Source organism: Coregonus clupeaformis, unplaced genomic scaffold (assembly GCF_020615455.1).
Source record: "Coregonus clupeaformis isolate EN_2021a unplaced genomic scaffold, ASM2061545v1 scaf0307, whole genome shotgun sequence".
Lineage (NCBI taxonomy): Eukaryota > Metazoa > Chordata > Actinopteri > Salmoniformes > Salmonidae > Coregonus > Coregonus clupeaformis.
Window position 1 is genome coordinate 112741 of NW_025533762.1, and position 20486 is coordinate 133226.

The 20486-nt window shown below is 44.5% G+C and overlaps 1 protein-coding gene across 4 annotated transcripts in view; it reads left to right on the forward strand.

The window, feature by feature from the left end:
• LOC121539680 (protein FAM184A) overlaps positions 1–20486 on the forward strand; it is a 129965-nt gene that overhangs the window by 87465 nt on the left and 22014 nt on the right. For 3 of the 4 annotated variants that reach the window (XM_041848353.2, XM_041848352.2, XM_041848355.2), the window contains exons 14-16: positions 3293–3439; positions 3884–4022; positions 9667–9771. In XM_041848353.2, the coding sequence (XP_041704287.1) occupies positions 3293–3439; positions 3884–4022; positions 9667–9771 (391 nt within the window). The remainder of the gene's footprint in view (positions 1–3292; positions 3440–3883; positions 4023–9666; positions 9772–20486) is intronic. The other variant, XM_041848354.2, reaches the window with a different exon arrangement.

Genomic DNA, 20486 nt, shown 5'->3' on the forward strand with positions numbered 1-20486 from the left:
GGGAAGACTTTCCACTAGATGTTGGAACATTGCTGTGGGGACTTGCTTCCATTCAGCCACAAGAGCATTAATGAGGTCGGGCACTGATGTAGGGCAATTAGGCCTTGCTCGCAGTCGGCGTTCAAATTCAACCCAAAGGTGTTCAATAGGGTTGAGGTCAGGGCTCTGTGTAGGCCAGTGAAGTTGTTCCACACCGATCTCGACAAATCATTTCTGTATGGACCTCGCTTTGCGCACGGGGGCATTGTCATGCTGAAACAGGAAAGGGCCTTTCCCAAACTGTTGCCACAAAGTTGGAAGCATAGAATCGTCTAGAATGTCATTGTATGCTGTAGTGTTAACATTTCCCTTCACTGGAACTAAAGGGCCTAGCCCGAACCATGGAAAAACAGCCCCAAACCATTATTCCTCCTCCACCAAACATAACAGTTGGCACTATGCATTGGGGCAGGTAGCATTCTCCATTGGGGACACACAATGCAAATAGTCTGGGTAGCCAGTTGATTACCTGTTCATGAGTCTTATGGCTTGGGGGTAGAAGCTGTTAAGAAGCCTTTTGGACCTAGACTTGGCGATCCGGTATCGCTTGCCGTGCAGTAGCAGAGAGAACAGTCTATGACTAGGGGGGCTGGAGTCTTTGACAATTTTTAGGGCCTTCCTCTGACACCGCCTGGTATAAAGGTCCTGGATGGCAGGAAGCTTGGCCCCAGTGATGTTCTGGGCTGTACGCACTACCCTCTGTAGTTCCTTGCGGTCGGAGGCCGAGCAGTTGCCATACCAGGCAGTGATGCAACCAGTCAGGATGCTCTCGATGGTGCAGCTGTAGAACCTTTTGAGGATCTGAGGACGCATGCCACATTTTTCCCGTCTCCTGAGGGGGAATAGGCTTTGTCGTGCCCTCTTCACGACTTTCTTGGTGTGTTTGGACCATGATAGTTTGTTGGTGATGTGGACAACTTGAAGCTCTCAACCTGCTCCACAACAGCCCCGTCGATGAGAATGGGGGCGTGCTCGGTCCTCTTCTTTTTCCTGTAGTTCACAATCATCTCCTTTGTCTTGATCACGTTGAGGGAGAGGTTGTTATCCTGGCCCCACACGACCAGGTCTCTGAACTCCTCCATATAGGCTGTCTCATCGTTGTCGGTGATCAGGCCTACCACTGTTGTGTTGTTGGCAAACTTAATGATGGTGTTGGAGTCGTGCCTGGCCATGCAGTCATGGGTGAACAGGGAGTACAGGAGGGGACTGAGCACGCACCCCTGAGGGGCCCCCGTGTTGAGGATCAGTGTGGCAGATGTGTTGTTGCCTACCCTTACCACCTGGGGGCGACCGTCAGGAAGTCCAGGATCCAGTTGCAGAGGGAGGTGTTTAGTCCCAGGGTCCTTAGTGATTGGCTTGGCATTGCACGTGGTGATCTTAGGCTTTTGTGTGGCTGCTCGGTCATGGAAATCAATTTCATGAAGTTCCCGACTAACAGTTATTGTGCTGATGTTGCTTCAAGAGGCAGTTTGTAACTCGGTAGTGAGTGTTGCAACCGAGGACACACGATTTTATGCGCTTCAGCGTTCTGTGAGCTTGTGTGTCCTACCACTTCGCGGCTAAGTCATTGTTGCGCCTAGACAATTCCATTTCACAATAACAGCACTTACAGTTGACCGGGGCAGCTCTAGCAGGGCAGAAATTTGACAAACTGACGCTTGGCATTCAGGCCAAAGAGTTCAATCTTGGTTTCATCAGATCAGATAATCTTGTTTCTCATGGTCTGAGAGTCCTTTAGGTGCCTTTTGGCAAACTCCAAGCGGGCTGACATGTGCCTTTTACTGTGGAGTGGCTTCCGTCTGGCCACTCTACCATAAAGGCCTGAGTGCTGCAGAGATGGTTATCCTTCTGGAAGGTTCTCCCATCTCCACAAAGGAACTATGGAGCTCTGTCAGAGTGACCATCGGGTTCTTGGTCACCTCCCTGACCAAGGCCCTTCTCCCCCGATTGCTCAGTTTGGCCATGCGGCCAGCTCTAGGAAGAGTCTTGGTGGTTCCAAACTTCTTCCATTTAAGAATGATGGAGGCCACTGTGTTCATGGAGACCTTCAATGCTGCAGACAGTTTTTGGGACCCTTCCCAAGATCTGTGCCTCGACACAATCCAGTCTCAGAGTTCTACAGACAATTCCTTCTACCTCATGGCTTGGTTTTTGCTCTGACATGCATTGCAACTGTATAGACAGGTGTGTGCCTTTCCAAAACATTTACCACAGGTGGACTACAATGAAGTTTTAGAAACATCTCAAGGATGATCAATGGAAACAGGATGCACCTGAGCTCAATTTCGAGTCTCATAGCAAAGGGTCTGAATACTTAAGTAAATAAGGTATCTGTTTTTTATACATTTGCAAAAAAATTCTAAAAACCTGTTTTTGCTTTGTCATTATGGGTTATTGTGTATAGATTGATGAGGGGGAATTTAAAAAAAAATCAATTTAAGAATAAGTCTGTAACGTAACAAAATGTGGAAAAAGGGAAGGGATCTGAATTCTTTCCGAATACACTGTATGTAGCCAGAGATTACTGAAGACTTCTATCTCTGGCACAATGATATGCTCTGTGGCTAGATTTATTCAGACTTGATTGTGGCGCATCCTATAGTATTAAGTCTCCCTCCTCTCAAGATATAAATAAAGTCCCATCTCCCAGGACATGCTAGGTGTATCTTCTGGAGGTGACTAACATACACATCCCTCTTTTATTCCACTTGAATTCAACAACATCCACAACCAGTTAAGCAGAGACTGTATTGCAGTTAGGATTTGGGGAAAGGCATTGTTGTGTTAGGATAAATTCCATCATTAGATATGGGAAGAGAGGTACAAATCTAACAGGAGTGGAGCTCCCAGTGCCTGTTATATAAATCCATTATTGTTATTTTTAGCTTGCTTTAACTGGAGAGTGTAAAGAGGCTCATTTTAACATGGCTTGGCTGCCAAGCTTTGTTTACGTTCAGCCACTGGGGATAATTTCAGATCTAGTCAGATTAAATGGATTAGATTTTTAAGATGTTCTATGGTGTTTTCACACTTCGTGGAAGGCCATGCCTTCACTTTGGGTACATATGTGTGCATCATTTACGTGGGCATTTAAACCGATGACTGATGACTGCACACAAAAACTCAGGACAGAACTGAAATGGCATTTCAGATTTGCTGAAATAGAAATGAACACAACCCTGGTTTAAACTTAACAGTGTGGTACTACTGTGTTAATATGTGACTGACCTCTGTCTCTCTCTCTGTGCCTCAGGGCTTATGAACAGGACCTGACAAAGAGACATGAGAGAGAGCTGGGGGAGCTGAGTGCTGTTCACCATAGAGAGACTCAGATCATGCTCTCAGACTTCAACAAAGCCCAGGAGCTACTGAGGGACAAGATCTCTGCCCTCCAGATACTGTAAGGGCACTGTGTGTGTGTGTGTGTGTGTGTGTGTGTGTGTGTGTGTGTGTGTGTGTGTGTGTGTGTGTGTGTGTGTGTGTGTGTGTGTGTGTGTGTGTGTGTGTGTGTGTGTGTGTGTGTGTGTGTGTGTGTGTGTGCGCGCGCGCGTGCGCGTGTGAGCAATCAAATGCCAGTGATCTCTCCTCAAATGTAATTTTTGTCCGATGATGTGTGCAAGAATGTTATGCCGCTGTTGAAATGTTGATACACAGATGTACAATCCTCTCCCGTTGTTCTGCTTACATACTTAATGCAGTCTGTGGTGACCTAATTTAGATATCTTTCAATGTGTGCGCCATCTAGACGCCACATAAGGTACTGTGTGGCATCTAGATGGCAATTTTATACTTTTTATGGTTAACTAATGCAGATTTTTTGTTTTCGTGTGTCACCCTGGTCTAGATTGGAGGGGACAGAGGATAAGTTTCGGAACAGAGAGAGTCGTCATGAGGACCTACAGGTCATTGCTGAGCTCAAGGACATGGTGACAGAGCGAGAGGCCCTTGTCAAGAAACTGGTGGTGGGTGGTCAACTCAAGGGCGTAGGTTTCACTTGAACATTGGGGGGACAATAAACATGACTTTAAGTAAATTTGACTAGGGGAGACATTGTCATTGCTACCATTCAATTAATCCCATTATAATTGTATGCAATTCCACAATTCCATTTTTGAGATCTGACACAGTAGAATTCAGTAGAAAAGTAATCCTCAGGAAATGGGTGGTAGTCGGTCAACTAACAAGAAACCTTCCCAGAACATAAAGTAATTTCCATTTGGTTGAGCACTGTTGTCCCTGAACATTATTTTTACATTATTGTGTTATTCCACAAGTAGAGTGAATTTTTGGTCATTTAATTTTGTCAACAATAACTATTTCACCTAATTTTAACATTCTGTCACAAAGAGCACATGTTCAACTTCATAACAAACATGTTTTCCCATCTCAAGAGGTTAAATGAAGAACAGGAAAAGTGACTATTAAAGTGACAGGGTTGACGATTTCATCTTAGATTTCATCTCCCCTTGTGACAGAGGAAATAGAAGCTTGTTGTGTGCACTTTTTTGTTGAAATTGTTAAAACATTTCTAGCCTATCTATCTATGGGTAACAGCGTTGACGTGTTATGCTCGATGGGCCCAGTTTTCCACCAGAAAATGGCCAAAAATATTTGAACCAGCTCAATGTCTATTTTGACAAAAATAATATATTAAAGGAATACGAGAGTTCTGTTCACGTTACAGGGTTGACCTTAAAGCTGGAATCCCAGTGGTTAGAGCGTTGGGACAGTAACCAAAAGGTTACTTATTCGAATCCCTGAGCCGGCAAGGTGGAAAAATCTGCCATTCTGCCCTTGAGCAAGGCAGCTAACCCCCACAACAACTGCTCCCCGGGCGCCGATGACCTGGACGTCGATTTAAGGCAGCCCACCGCACCTCTCTGATTCAGAGGGGTTGGGTTAAATGCAGAAGACACATTTCAGTTGAATGTATACAGTTGTGCAACTTACTAGGTATCCCCTTCCCCTAAATGGTGAAACTGCCACGTCCGTTTACGATATTACAACAACAAACACGTTTTTACCCCTTGGACATCATTGTATCATCCGCGATGGAAGAGCACAATATGAACAGCAATTTTTTTTACCATGCTCCTCAGCTCGGCAACAAAAACAATAACAACGGTGGTGGCCAGTGGCACTGATTCCCCTTACTGCCGATTACATCTTTAAACTTGAGTGACAAATGTCAATTAATTAGGAATCACATTATCTTAAGTAAAAATCTTCAGAAATTACTTTCCCAAAGCAACAAAGAACTAGGGCTTTACCAATGATGGTGAAATATTGGGGTTAAGTGGGTTAAAATCTTCCTAGAAGTTGGAAAAACATGACCTGGGACATGCCAACATTTAGATTTTCAGTGAAAACACAATTAATTTGAATGAAAACAGAGTTGAGTTAGAGTGTATGTGCAAAATGTACACACATAATGCCTGAGGGATATAAAAGGCACTCTATATGTTGGATTCACGTCTCCATCTCAACCAAAAATCTAAGTTAAAGAATAGGACTAAGCCAGTGGCACAGATGAAACTGTCCAAGTAGTAGATACATCTCCTTCAAATGTTAATATTTGGTTTTGTTGACAACCAAATACAATTAGATATCACTTTTGCAATACAGTAAGGCCAGGATTTAATTTATAGCACAGCGCGCTGGACAGCAGCCAATTCGGCTTTTAAAGGCATTTTCCCTGACATTCACAGAGATCGCATTCACGGTAAATGCAATGGAAATTACCTTTAAATGTCAAGGGCGCTATAATGCGTATCAGATTGAGTCCCGGCCTAAATAGCAGTTAACAATTAACATGTTGGATTTATGTCTCCAACTCAACCAAAAATCAAAGGTTAAAGAATAGGACTAAGCCAGTGGCACAGATGAAACTGTCCAAGTAGTAGATACATCTCCTTCAAATGTTGATATTTGGTTTGTTGACAACCAAACACAATTCAGTATCACTTTTTCAATACAGTAAATAGCCTAATAACTTGATGACAGGTCAACAAATAATGTGTTGGATTCATATCTCCAACTCAACCAAAAATCGAAGTTAAAGAATAGGATTAGCTTAATCCTATTCTTTAACTTTGATTTTTGGTTGAGTTAGCACAGATGGAACTATCCAAGCAGTAGATACATCTACTTGTACAGGTCATTTGGTTGTGCTATTAGATGAAGAACAGTGATAACGCATTCAGTTGTTGTATAATGAATAAAATATTTTTTACATTTTACATTTTAGTCATTTAGCAGACGCTCTTATCCAGAGCGACTTACAGTGAGGGAAAACCACTGACAAAGACATGATCAGTCTATACGTTTAATGGTAGGTTTATTTGAACAGTGAGAGACAGAATAACAACAAAAAAATCCAGAAAAACGCATGTCAAAAATGTTATAAATTGATTTTGCATTTTAATGAGGGAAATAAGTATTTGACCCCTCTGCAAAACATGACTTAGTACTTGGTGGTAAAACCCTTGTTGGCAATCACAGAGGTAAGACGTTTCTTGTAGTTGGCCACCAGGTTTGCACAAGTCATTAAGGTTTCGAGGCTGACGTTTGGCAACTCGAACCTTCAGCTCCCTCCACAGATTTTCTATGGGATTAAGGTCTGGAGACTGGCTAGGCCACTCCAGGACCTTAATGTGCTGCTTCTTGAGCCACTCCTTTGTTGCCTTGGCCTTGTGTTTTGGGTCATTGTCATGCTGGAATAACCATCCATGACCCATTTTCAATGCCCTGGCTGAGGGAAGGAGGTTCTCACCCAAGATTTGACGGTACATGGCCCCGTCCATCGTCCCTTTGATGCGGTGAGGTTGTCCTGTCCCCTTAGCAGAAAAACACCCCGCAAAGCATAATGTTTCCACCTCCATGTTTGACGGTGGGGATGGTGTTTTTGGGGTCATAGGCAGCATTCCTCCTCCTCCAAACACGGCGAGTTGAGTTGATGCCAAAGAGCTCGATTTTGGTCTCATCTGACCACAACACTTTCACCCAGTTCTCCTCTGAATCATTCAGATGTTCATTGGCAAACTTCAGACGGCCCTGTATGTGTGCTTTCTTGAGCAGGGGGACCTTGCGGGCGCTGCAGGATTTCAGTCCTTCACGGCGTAGTGTGTTACCAATTGTTTTCTTGGTGACTATGGTCCCAGCTGCCTTGAGATCATTGACAAGATCCTCCTGTGTAGTTCTAAGCTGATTCCTCACCATTCTCATGATCATTGCAACTCCACGAGGTGAGATCTTGCATGGAGCCCCAGGCCGAGGGAGATTGACAGTTATTTTGTGTTTCTTCCATTTGCGAATAATCGCACCAACTTGTTGTCACCTTCTCACCAAGCTGCTTGGCGATGGTCTTGTAGCCCATTCCAGCCTTGTGTAGGTCTACAATCTTGTCCCTAACATCCTTGGAGAGCTCTTTGGTCTTGGCCATGGTGGAGAGTTTGGAATCTGATTGATTGATTGCTTCTGTGGACAGGTGTCTTTTATACAGGTAACAAACTGAGATTAGGAGCACTCCCTTTAAGAGTGTGCTCCTAATCTCAGCTCGTTACCTGTATAAAAGACACCTGGGAGCCAGAAATCTTTCTGATTGAGAGGGGGTCAAATACTTATTTCCCTCATTAAAATGCAAATCAATTTAGAGCATTTTTTACATGTGTTTTTCTGGATTTTTTTGTTGTGATTCTGACTCTCACTGTTCAAATGAACCTACCATTAAAATTATAGACTGATCATGTCTTTGTCAGTGGGCAAACGTACAAAATCAGCAGGGGATCAAATACTTTTTTCCCTCACTGTACAGTTAGTGAGTGCATCCTTTTTCCTTTTTTTTCCTTCTTTTTTTTTCATACTGGTCCCCCGTGGGAATCGAACCCACAACCCTGGTGTTGCAAGCGCCATGCTCTACCAACTGAGCTACATCTGACATTGTTTTCCCATTTGAACTTTGTTGTGCTTTTAAATGGTTGAAAGCACAGTGATAACACATTTAGGTGACAACTAAACCATACATTTACATTTACATTTATATTTGAGTCATTTAGCAGACACTCGTATCCAGAGCGACTTACAGGAGCTGACATTGTTTTTCCATTGGAATTTGGTTTTGCTTTTAGATGGTTGAAAGCATAGTGAAAACACATTGGGAATTCAACAAACTTTTTCCTGTTTACTTGAGTGGGTGAATAACTCATTGATCAGCGTCTCAACCAAATATTACCCAATTGTCCACGATGTCCTGATAGGCCCTAAAATGTATATACTGTTATAGTCAACTATTGCAGTAACTAGGTCCCTGGTTAGATCACATGGTCTGGAAAAACTAATTTCCATAGTCATGAATGCTCCTGAAATCGTATATGACAGAATCTTTATAAACCTTTTCTTGGCAGTTCTCACACTCGTTCACTCTCCCACATGGATTTAAAAGCATGGTGTAAGAAATACATATCTAGCCCATGTACACACCTATCCAATGATATTAAGTCAATGAGGGAGAGTGAATGAGTGCACACTTCATGGAGAAAGGGAGAGAATTGGACTGCAGCACTAGTTTCTGAACCTACCAGAAACATTTTGGGAACCAACTAAGGATAGCGCAAAAGTGTAAGAGGCATCAACATGAACCCCCCCAGCTAGCTCCATCACTTAGCTGGGTTTTTAAGCTTACTAAACAAATACCCTCTCACTGACACTCATAATGGGAGCTTCAAACTGTGAACAAGCACTGACAATCTTTGATTGTATGCCATGATTCATGGATTTTTATTAACCCTTGATTTATTTCAATGTGTGGAATATCTGAATTTACACATCAAAAAAATAGAAAAATACCCACTCAGCATTTGTGGCCAAGATGTGACTAGAGGATTTCTTGACTAAAGTTTTTGAGTTTGAATATCTACCATCTAGCTACAAATCAGATGGTCTTATTTTAAGTGTTTGCACCTGCTATAAGGGGAAAAAATAAACAAAAAAGAAAGCTGAAATCATGAAATTCTTTTTAAATTTATATACACTTTACCTTAAGATTTCCTCCTTTTAGTGGAGTTTATTTTACCTTCTTACAACTTCTAATGATTTTACAAACATTCCCTGTGAATAATACAACACATTGTACTGATGCAAACACTTAAGGGCCCTAACTCAATTAAATCAGTTGCAGGTAAAGGAAATCCGCACTGAGGGTTAACTCAGAATGTTAACACTGTATTTTAAGGACAGGTGTGGCGTGGATTCCTGTCAATAGCCAATGACATTATATGCCAGAGGAACAGCTTTACCATAAAATACAGCATAAACATTCTAAGTGAACCTACAGTGGGCGTTTCTTTCATTGACTTAAATTGGGACCTTGGTATATGTGGCTCTGAGTGTGGCCTCATTCTATCCGTGTCAGTCCTCTAACTAACATTTAGAATGTTATTTATTTGGGTATGAAATAATACAACAAGATGTCCATTGGATCCCCACTTCAAAGCAGTAATTAAAACGCTTGTTTCCAAAGTGGTCCTTGTGTTATAGACATGAACTGACCAGTCTTTCCTGTTTTGTTTGTAGGACAACAAGAAGTTGTTACAGACATGAACTGACCAGTCTTTCCTGTTTTTTTTGTAGGACGACAAGAAGTTCTATCAGCTGGAGCTGGTCAACAGAGAGACTGGCTTCAACAAAGTGTTCAATGCCAGTCCTAATGTTGGAGTCATTAACCCTCTCATCAAGGTTAGTTATCCACTGAACACCTGCTCAGGTTATACTAATTCAATTAGAAACACCAATATACTGATCAACTTGATCAACAATATACTGATTGAATCTGGTATGCATACCAAAAGACATACATAAAATTGTTGTACACACCTGATCCACAACTGATACGTTTTTTGCTTTAAGGTTGATATTTAATAGGTACATAATAAACAGTCAGGTCCATTGATAAAAATGAGCAAAAAATTGCTATATTGTATGTATAAAAAAGGGGGGAGGGGAGGGGGGGGGATTATTTTATATAATTACTTAGAGAAAGAGAGTCATATTTTCGTTCTCTCAAAAAGAAAGGCACAAATTATTGGCACCCCTGTTTTCAGTACTCCGGCACCCTCCCCTTGCAAGGGTAACGGCACTGAGCTTTTTTCTGAAATGTGACTTGTTTCAGGAAACTAGGCAGATGTCGCGGGTCACTACTTCACAAGAGAGGCATTTGAACATACAGTACCAGTCAAATGTTTGGACACACCTACTCATTCAAGGATTTTTCTTTATTTTTACTATTTTCTACATTGTAGAATAATAGTGAAGACATCAAAACTATGAAATAACACATATGGAATCATGTAGTAACCAAAAAAGTGTTAAACAAATCAAAATATATTTTATATTTGAGATTCTTCAAATAGCCATCCTTTGCCTTGATGACAGCTTTGTACACTCTTGGCATTCTCTCAACCAGCTTCATGAGGAATGCTTTTCCAACTGTCTTGAAGGAGTTCCCACATATGCTGAGCACTTGTTGGCTGCTTTTCCTTCTCTCTGCGGTCCAACTCATCCCAAACCATCTCAATTGGGTTGAGGTCAGGTGATTGTGGAGGCCAGGTCATCTGATGCAGCACTCCATCACTCTCCTTCTTGGTCAAATAGGGTCAAATAGGGCTGGACATGCCGAGAGATCAGTTCGGATTGGTCTGCCATGTAGCATGCTTCTGTCTATAACATGAGCTGCTCAGTATGTGTAGGTAATCCTTTGTAACACAGCTTTTTTTGAAAGATATCACGAAGAACTGCAAATGTGTTGCCAAAGCTCTCCACTTTCTGGAGGACTGAGTTTTGAAATCAGTGAAATGCCCGGTGGAAGCAGAGTATGATAGAAAGTTGTTTTCTTAGCAAGTTAAAGCGTACTGTTAGCTACCTAGCTAACCTTAGCTGGCTGGCTGGCTCCCTAGCTAACATTATGTTTATGATCTGGGTAGTAATATTATTCGTATCTCAGAGCCATTTGCATTGCTAGTTATAGCCTAATGTTAGCTAGCTAGCTAACATTGAATCTAGTTGGTTAGTTTTAGCTACCTGTAGATTCATGCAGGGTAGTAACGTTATGAGTTGGGATTATGGTTAATTGTTTAGCTAGCTAGCTAGCTACATGTCTAAACAAAAGACTCCACTATGCAAGTAACCATTTCACTGTACTGTTTACACCTTGTGTATCCTGTGCATGTGACAAATAACATCGATTTTATTTGATATAGTGTGTGTTTACCAGAGACGGTAACGTGAAGAACAACATGACCTGCACCAAAGTCAAATTAGGATATAACGTTAGGCTAACGTAAGGTATATATTTTACAACTGCATAGGCATGTCGATAGATGTAGTATAAACCAGCCTTTAGTCTTGAAATCTTTGGTTGTTTAGTACACTACCGTACTCACTCTGTTTAGCACATGGCCTCACATGTGAATCCCTAAAGAGATGGGTGGGGCTAATGCTTAAGAGGGTGTGAACGATGCTGAATGCGTGTAAACAAAGAAGAGGTCTCCAGTAGGTGTACCAAAACATTAGTGCCATTTTCTCAAAAGTGGGGTTACAAGTTTATCAACTTTCAAAGCAGAATTACTTTCCCATTGTTCCTCAATTGTAGTGTATGATATACAATTTTCTAGCTCTGAGTCTCTACTTTTATCCAATGTAGAAAAAACACAATTTCAAATTTTGCGGTTGGTCACAGATGTTTTATGATTGGAGAACACATTGGGAGGGATTCCTCCATACAGAATCTTTCCAGATCCTTGATATCCAATGGGGTTCATGTCTGGAGACTGAGATGCGGCCAAGTTTCCGCATCCTGGCAGAGGCAACCAGGTTTTTGGCAAAAATAACCTGGTACTGGGTGAAGTTCATGATGCCATTGACCTTAACAAGGCCCCAGAACCAGTGGAAGCAAAACAGCCCCATCACATCAAAGATCCAACACCATATTTGGTAACACTTTACATTAATTTGCCCCTATTACTATGTAAGTAACACAGTAATAACTATGTAAACAACATAGTAGTTACATAGATTTTACTATGTAATTACATGGTAATGGGGTTGTTGAGGGATCAGTTATTACACAATTGGAACGAGGATTGTGTAATTACACCTTCACTTGCTGAAGGTTATTCCACATGTGTAACTACTGATATTATTACATATTCTCTTGTTCCACTATGTAACTAATGTAATTACACATTTGAAAGTCACCTGTGAATTACCATGTTAATAACTCAAGCTAAAATATGACCTTGTTATATGTAACTACAAGGTGCCACAACCATCGAATCCACATGTAATACCAGGTTTGATAAATAGGCTAGGACCTGGTAACAACAATTGTTACAAGGGACACCGTTTCATTAAAACCTTTTACTGCAGTGGGCTAAATCAGGGTCACACAGAGCCGGCATAATAAAATAAGACACCTGTACCATATCAGATATAGAGTTGAAATGTATTCAATTTTGAGTTTGCATCACAATATTTCACTTTATATACATCACAGAAGACTGAAATATAACAAAACGCCTAGTGTGTTTATTTACCTGTACACTGAGGTGACTATTCAGAGATGCTCAGTGGGTCAATATTCCCCTCCAGTGATTCCCCAATATCTTATCAACATGTGCCCAAAAAATGGAGCAGGTACCTTATACCAATCTATCTTTTATAGACTTTTATCCATAACAAGGCCTAGGTGTCCCCTAGTGTCCAGAATTCTCTCCAAAATTAAAAGTCTTTATTTTCATGCATATGCATTTTTAATGACCAAAGTCACATTATTTAGTGTAGACAATAATGTTGTCATGTTTTCATGAGTGTTTGAGATGAGGTCCCTGAATGGTAAAAAAATAACCTCTTCAAGTACGTTTATAGCACTACTCACAAAATATCTTGCAGGTAGGACTTCTCTCACTCTTTCTCATCATGTCAAAAGCTGACAGGCAAAAGGCTGACAGGCTCCCAGAGGCAGGGCCAAAAAAGGCCCCAACTCACTTAATATATTTTCCCCTCTCCAACAGCCAGAAGGAGTGATAAGGATCTGGCTCCACTGAACTGACCAATCAGGAGTAAGGAGGCTTGGCAGTTTCAAGTTTCAATTTTAATATCACATTTACATTTTAGTCATTTAGCAGACGCTCTTATCCAGAGCGACTTACAGTTAGTGAGTGCATAAATTTTTCATACTGGCCCCCCGTGGGAATCGAACCCACAACCCTGGCGTTGCAAGCGCCATGCTCTACCAACTGAGCTACACGGGGCCCCACATGCACAAGTACAGTCTTTCTTGCAAACTCAAAACCCAACAATACAACAATCAATAACAATGTAATCGGCAAGACGGAGCTGCTCTTCCTCCCGGGGAAGGACTGCCGCTCCATGATTTCGCCATCACGGTTGACAACTCCGTTGCGTCCTCCTCCCAAAGTGCAAAGAACCTTGGCGTGACCCTGAACAACACCCTGTCGTTCTCCGCTAACATCAAAGCGGTGACCCGATCCTGTAGGTTCATGCTCTACAACATTCGCAGAGTACGACCCTACCTTACACAGGAAGCGGCACAGGTCCTAATCCAGGCACTTGTCATCTCCCGTCTGGATTACTGCAACTCGCTGTTGGCTGGGCTCCCTGCCTGTGCCATTAAACCCCTACAACTCATCCAGAACGCTGCAGCCTGTCTGGTGTTCAACCTTTCCAAGTTCTCTCACATCACCCCGCTCCTCCGCACGCTCCACTGGCTTCCAGTTGAAGCTCGCATCTGCTACAAGACCATGGTGCTTGCCTACGGAGCTGTGAGGGGAATGGCACCTCCTTACCTTCAGGCAGAAACTGAACAAGACCTGCAGAAAATGTTATTATTTGCAGTCAATTGGTGTAAAAGATTGAGACTCAGGATCAACCAGACAAAAACACAGATAATACTTTTAGACAACCAGGTACTAAGAGAAGTGTTTTTCAGTTTTGTTTTGGTGAAGACATTCTTGAGTTTACTAGCAATTATAAATATTATCTTTCTATATGGAACATCTGCCCTGGCCGACTCAGCAAGTAGAGCTCTTGGGGGAATTACAAAAACACTCAAAGATATTGGTTATGCTACGTATTCCAAACTGTACCAGACGTGTGTGTCCTGTTCTGGACTATTCAGAAGGAGTGTGGGGTGCTAAGAGGTATCTCAAAAACGAACATGTCCATAACAGAGTACTACTCTGTCCATAACAGAGTAGTACGTTACTTTTTAGGTGTCCACAAGTTTGCACCTATACTTGCAATAACTGGGGACATGGGCTGTGAACCCTGTGAGGTGAGATGGAAAGCATGTATGGGGAGACTTTGGAATAGACTGTTGGATATGCCAACTGCCAGAATAGCTAGTAAAGTTTTTCAATGAGAGCTATCCATAGGGGGAGCCTGGGCAACTGAAATGTCTGACCTTTTCCAACAGTATCACTGTGAACATCTGTACGAAAACCTAAATAAGGGAAACATAGATATTGTAACGACCCGGTATTGTGTTTTGTGTTCGTGGGTGTGTTATTGTTCTCATGGGTGCTAGCAGGGGTTAACTATGCGAGGGCAGATGGAAAGGTTGGGGGGGTATGATGGGTAATCCCGCTGGGTTTTGAAATGCATAAATAGGGGTTACTGTCTCATCTCTCTCTCTCTTCTATTCGGGACCCTGATCTGCTCCTATGAGTCTGCCCTTAACTTGACATTGTATATTTGTGTACATTCGGAATTTAGCGGCATGGGCTGTGGCCTGAACAATAGCCCTGAACAATAGCCCAGTTTAGGAACAAACCTGTGTTCTGCCCTGTACACCTGGTGTCCGTCTCTTTTTCCTTTATGACCCAGCCGGGTCATTACATTGGTGCTCCCCCAGGGTGTAGCTGCCGCCGTGTTTCCTAGTCCGGTAGTTGTGGTGGGACGTACCACCATTGGGGACTTCTGCAATGTCATCGTCAAGGTAGAGGGGGTGGAATGTTTGGCCCTGGTCGACACGGGCTCTACAGTAACCCTGGTGAGACCAGAGATACTACCTGTTGGGGTGCGGGTGGAGCCGACCCTTGTCCAGCTGCGGACTGTCACGGGGGAGCTAGCCCCCATGTTAGGGAAGTGTCAGCTGTCTGTGACTGTGGGGGGGGGGGAGAACTGTGGGGTGTCCGGTGTGGGTAGCAGTGGTGCAGGACCCCTGTATACTGGGAATGGACTTTTTGAAAAACTGTGGGGCTCAGTTGGACTTAGCTTCGGGCACTTTGAGGCAGTCGGGGGGGCCCACAGTGGGAATGTCGCCTTCAGGAGCTTGCCGAAACTCCACCGGTCGTCCCGGCTGCTCCCTTGGTCGTTGTGCCATCCCAGCAACTGTCTCCGGCAGCGACGGCCTTCACTCCCCATAACAGTGCAAGCACAGACAGCCCAGTAGCCCAAAACACACTGGCTTCTTCACCCCATCAGCCCGATGGGGGGGGAAGGAGGAAACTATCACACCGTCGAAGCTGTGTGGCTGAAAAACTGTCAGGGTCTGGATGAGAGACAACAGAGACAGTTAAAGCAGCTGCTGTTGGACTTTAAAGATAGCTTCGCTTGGGGGGAAGATGAGGTAGGGCAAACACACCTAGTTCAGCACGAAATAGACACTGGGGACGCCCGACCCATTAAAATTCGGCCCCGTCGTATTCCCCTTGCCAGGAGGGAAGCAGCATACACAGCTATTGTTGACATGTTGCGGGCTGATTTAATTGAGCCATCAGATAGCCCATGGTCCGCGCCGGTCGTCATGGTGCCTAAGAAAGTGGGTAAACTTAGGTTTTGTGTTGACTACAGGGGCCTAAATTCTGTCACCACTAAAGACTTACCCCCTACTGAGGATCGATGAGTCGCTAGACCACGTGAGAGGGTCCTCGTGGTTCTCCTCCCTTGATCTGCGCAGTGGCTACTGGCAGGTGCCCCTCTCGCCAGGGGCATGTGAAAAAACTGCCTTCTCCACGGATAGGGGCCATTGGCAGTTCAAGGTGCTGTGCTTCGGGCTATGTAATGCTCCTGCCACCTTTGAGAGGCTCATGGACAGAGTGCTGGCTGAGGTTCCTAGAGACGAGTGTGTCGTGTACCTAGACGACATATTGGTGCACGGCACATCGTTCGAGGGGGCACTTAAGCGAGTGTTGGAGAGGATCTCGGGGGGCGGGGCTAAAATTACATCCGGGAAAGTGCCATTTCATGCAAAGAGAGGTGGGTGGTGAGGGCATCAGCACGATTCCAGACAAAATGGAGGCTGTGAGGGGCTGGCCAGTTCCAGGGGGAAAAAACGAGGTTAAGAGCTTCCTGGGGCTGGCATCCTACTATCGTAGGTTTGTGAAGGGGTTTGCGGGGGTAGCGGCTCCTTTAAACCACCTTCTCAAGGAGGACACTGTTTTTCAGTGGACCGAAGAGCACCAGCGTGCATTTGAAGCCCTCAAACGTGCCCTGGTGGAGGCCCCTGTCCTGGCCTCACCAGACCAGAACCGTCCGTTCATCCTGGACACCGACGCAAGCAATGAGGGTTTGGGGGCTGTGCTGGCTCAGCGTGGTCCTGATGGGGAGCACGTAGTAGCTTATTACAGCAGAACCTTTGATAAGGCTGAAAAACGCTGCTGCGTGACAAGGAGAGAGCTTTTGGCTGTCGTGGCAGCAGTACACCATTTCAAGTACTACCTGGGGGGCCTGCCGTTTGTGGTCCGGACGGATCACTCCGCCCTGCAGTGGCTTCTCTCCTTCAAGGAGCCAGAGGGTCAGATCGCCCGCTGGCTGGAGGAGCTGCAACCCTACGACTTCCAGGTGGAGCACAGAGCTGGCCTTCGCCACAGCAATGCAGACGCCTTGTCCCGCCGCCCGTGTGCTGAGGACGGCTGTGGGTACTGCGCCAAACGGGTGGAGCGAGAGAGAGAACTGTGCATGGAGGAGGGAGTCACCACCACGGTGAGTCAGCTGAGTGTGACAGAGTGCCGGGAGTTCGAGGCTGTGGACGTCGGGGAGTGGAGGCGTCACCAGGAGGAGGACGCAGAGCTGCGTCCTGTGCTGCGGTGGGTGGAAGAGAGAAGATGACCGCCATGGGGGGAAGTAGCCCCTATATCACCAGTCACCAAAGGACTGTGGGCTAAATTTATAGTCTTTAGAATGGCTGAGGGAGTGCTCCAGAGGGGATGGAAAAAGCCAGCTACTGGAGAAATTACGTGGCAGGTAGTGGTGCCCTAAAGGCTGCAGGGGAGCGTGTTACAGCAGCTTCACGGGGGAGTAGGTGCAGGGCATTTTGGGGTCTCCAAAACGTTAAAGCGCGTGCGTAAAGGCTTCTATTGGGCCAGGCACAGGAGGGATGTGGAGGACTTTTGTAGGCATTGCGATGAGTGTGCTGCTAAAAAAGGACCTCCAGGTCAGTCACACGCCCTCCTACAACAATTCCCAGTAGGGGAGCCCATGGAGAGACTGGGGGTAGACATAGTGGGGCCGTTTCCAACCACAGAACGCGGTAACAGGTGGTTTCTAACTGCTATGGACTACTTCACCAAGTGGCCAGAGGCTTACGCTCTCCCAGACCAGGAGGCAGAAACAGTAGCTGATGCATTGGTAGGGGGAATAATCAGTCGGTTTGGGGTGCCACAGTCTATTCACAGCGACCAGGGGAGAAACTTAGAGTCACAGGTGTTCTCAGAGTTGTGTAGACGGTTAGGCGCGGAGAAGACGCGCACTACTCCGCTTCACCCCCAGAGTGATGGGCTGGTGGAAAGATTTAACAGAACATTTGCGCAGCAGCTGGCCATCGTTAACTCAAAACACCAGAGAGATTGGGACACCCACTTACCGTTTATTCTTATGGCATGTACGTCGGCTGTTCAAGAATCGACTGCGTGCTCCCCAGCGCTACTAATGTTAGGTCGTGAGTTGCGCACCCCAGCCGAACTGAGTTGCGCACCCCAGCCGAACTGACGTTTTGCCTGGCCCGAACTATGTTCGTCGTCTGCAGAACCGGTTAGAAGCGGCTCACACCTTCGCAAGAGAGCAACTCGAGAACGCAGGGGTGCGCCACCCCTACCTTGTCACAACACAACTGATTGGCTCAAACACATTAAGAAGGAAATCAATTCAACAAATTAACTTTTAACAAGGCACACCTGTTAATTGAAATGCATTCCAGGTGACTATCTCATGAAGCTGGTTGAGAGAATGCCAAGAGTGTGCAAAGATTTCATCAAGGCAAAGGGTGGCTATTTGAAGAATCTCAAATATAAAATATATATTGATTTGCTTAACACTTTTTTGGTTACTACATGATTCCATTATTTCTTAGTTTTGATGTCTTCACTATTATTCTACAATGTAGAAAATAGTAAAAATAAAGAAAAACCCTTGAATGAGTAGGTGTGTCCAAACTTTTGACTGGTAGTGTATGAATATTCTTTGCATATTCTTTGCTGCTCTAGGGATATAATTATTGTTTGGATTACCTTATTTATTATTATTTACATTTTATTTTTAGCTTTACATTTCTTCACTCTTTATGCGATGCGCACTGCAGAGAACACCGGAAGAAGAATTTTCAATGAATTATCACAGTGAATTATTGTAATGTTTGTTTATGTGTCAATTAATCCCATAAAGGATGGTTTGCCAACTGGCGATTTGACACAATAATACAATTTCATTTATTAATTCATTCATTCACTAGAAGAAGAAAAAACACGAGAAATAAATATGAAGAACACAATAAGTAAGTAAGTAAGTAAGCATACTATATACAGGGTCAGTTCTAATAACATATTTATAATGTGCAGGGATACTGGAGTGATGGCGGTAGTTATGTATAGGAATAAGGTGATAAACAGAGTAGCAGCAGCGTGTATGTGAGTGGGTGTACGTGTGAATGGAGTCAGTATAAATGTATGTGCATATTATTTGTGACTAAGCAGATGATGGAGTGGGTGTGAATGTGTAAGGCCCAGTGAGTGTGCATAGAGAGTGCAAAAATAAAAATAAAAGGTCAATAAAGATTCAAGGTTAACTCAGATAGTCTGTGTAGCTATTTTGTTAGCTATTTATCAGTCTAATTGCTTGGGGATAGAAGCTGTTCAAGAGCCTGTTGGTGCCAGACTTGATGCACTGGTACCACTTGCCGTGCAGAGGCAGAGAATAGTCTATGTCTTGAGTGGTTGGTCTTTAACGATTTTTCTGGCCTTCCTACCACACCGCCTGATATAGATGTCCTGGATGGCAGGGAGCTCGGCCCCAGTGATGTACTGGTCTGTCTGCACCACCCTCTGTAGCACCACGTGATCGAGGGCGGTGCTATTGCCATACCAGGCAGTGATGGAGCCAGTCAAGATGCTCTCAATGGTACAGCTGTAGAACCTTTTGAGGATTTGAGGGCCCATGCCCAACTTGTTCAACCTCCTGAGGGGGAAAAGGCACTGTCGCTCCTTCTTCACGACTGTGTGCGTGTGTTTGGACCATTTTAAGTCTTTAAGTCCCCTGTAGCTCAGTTGGTAGAGCATGGTGCTTGCAACGCCAGTGTTGTGGGTTTGTTTCCCACGGGGGGCCAGTATGAAAAATGTATACACTCACTAAACTGTAAGTCGCTCTGGATAAGAGCGTCTGCTAAATGACTAAAATGTAAATGTAGTGATTTGGACACCGAGGAACTTGAAGCTCTCAACCTGCTCCACTGCAGCCCCGTCGATGTGGATGGGGTGTGCTCACCCCCCTGTTTCCTGTAGTCCGCGATCAACTCCTTGGTCTTACTGATGTTGAGGGAGAGGTTGTTGTTCTGACACCACACTGCCAGGTCACTGACCTCCTCCCTGTAGACCGACTCATTTTCACCGGTGATCAGGCCTACCACCGTCATGTCGTCAGCAAACTTGATGATGGTGTTGGAGTCGTGTGTGGCCATGCAGTCGTGGGTGAACAGGGAATACAGGAGGGGACTAAGCACACACCCCTGTTTGGCCCTGTGAGAGTGTGATTTGAAGGAGTCAGGCGCGTTTCATAGTACACAGTTGCGCTGGATAGCGTCAACAGCACAGGACGTAATACACTGGAACACAATACAAGCACACGGGGTGGAATAACCCCGGCAATACAAAGTACGGGTAGCTCAACCGAGCTACACTCATCTTCACATAAAACAATCACCCACAAGGACAAGGGGCCAGAGGGAACACTTATACACAGACTAATGAGGGGATATGAACCAGGTGTGTGTAATTGACAAGACAAGACAAATGGAATGATGATATATGGAGCGGCAGTGGCTAATAAGCCAGTGACGACGAACGCCGAAACCTGCCAGAACAAGGAGGGGAGGCAGCCTCGGCGGAAGTCGTGACAGTACCCCCCCCCCTTGACGCGCAGCTCCAGCAGCCTCGGGGAAAGCC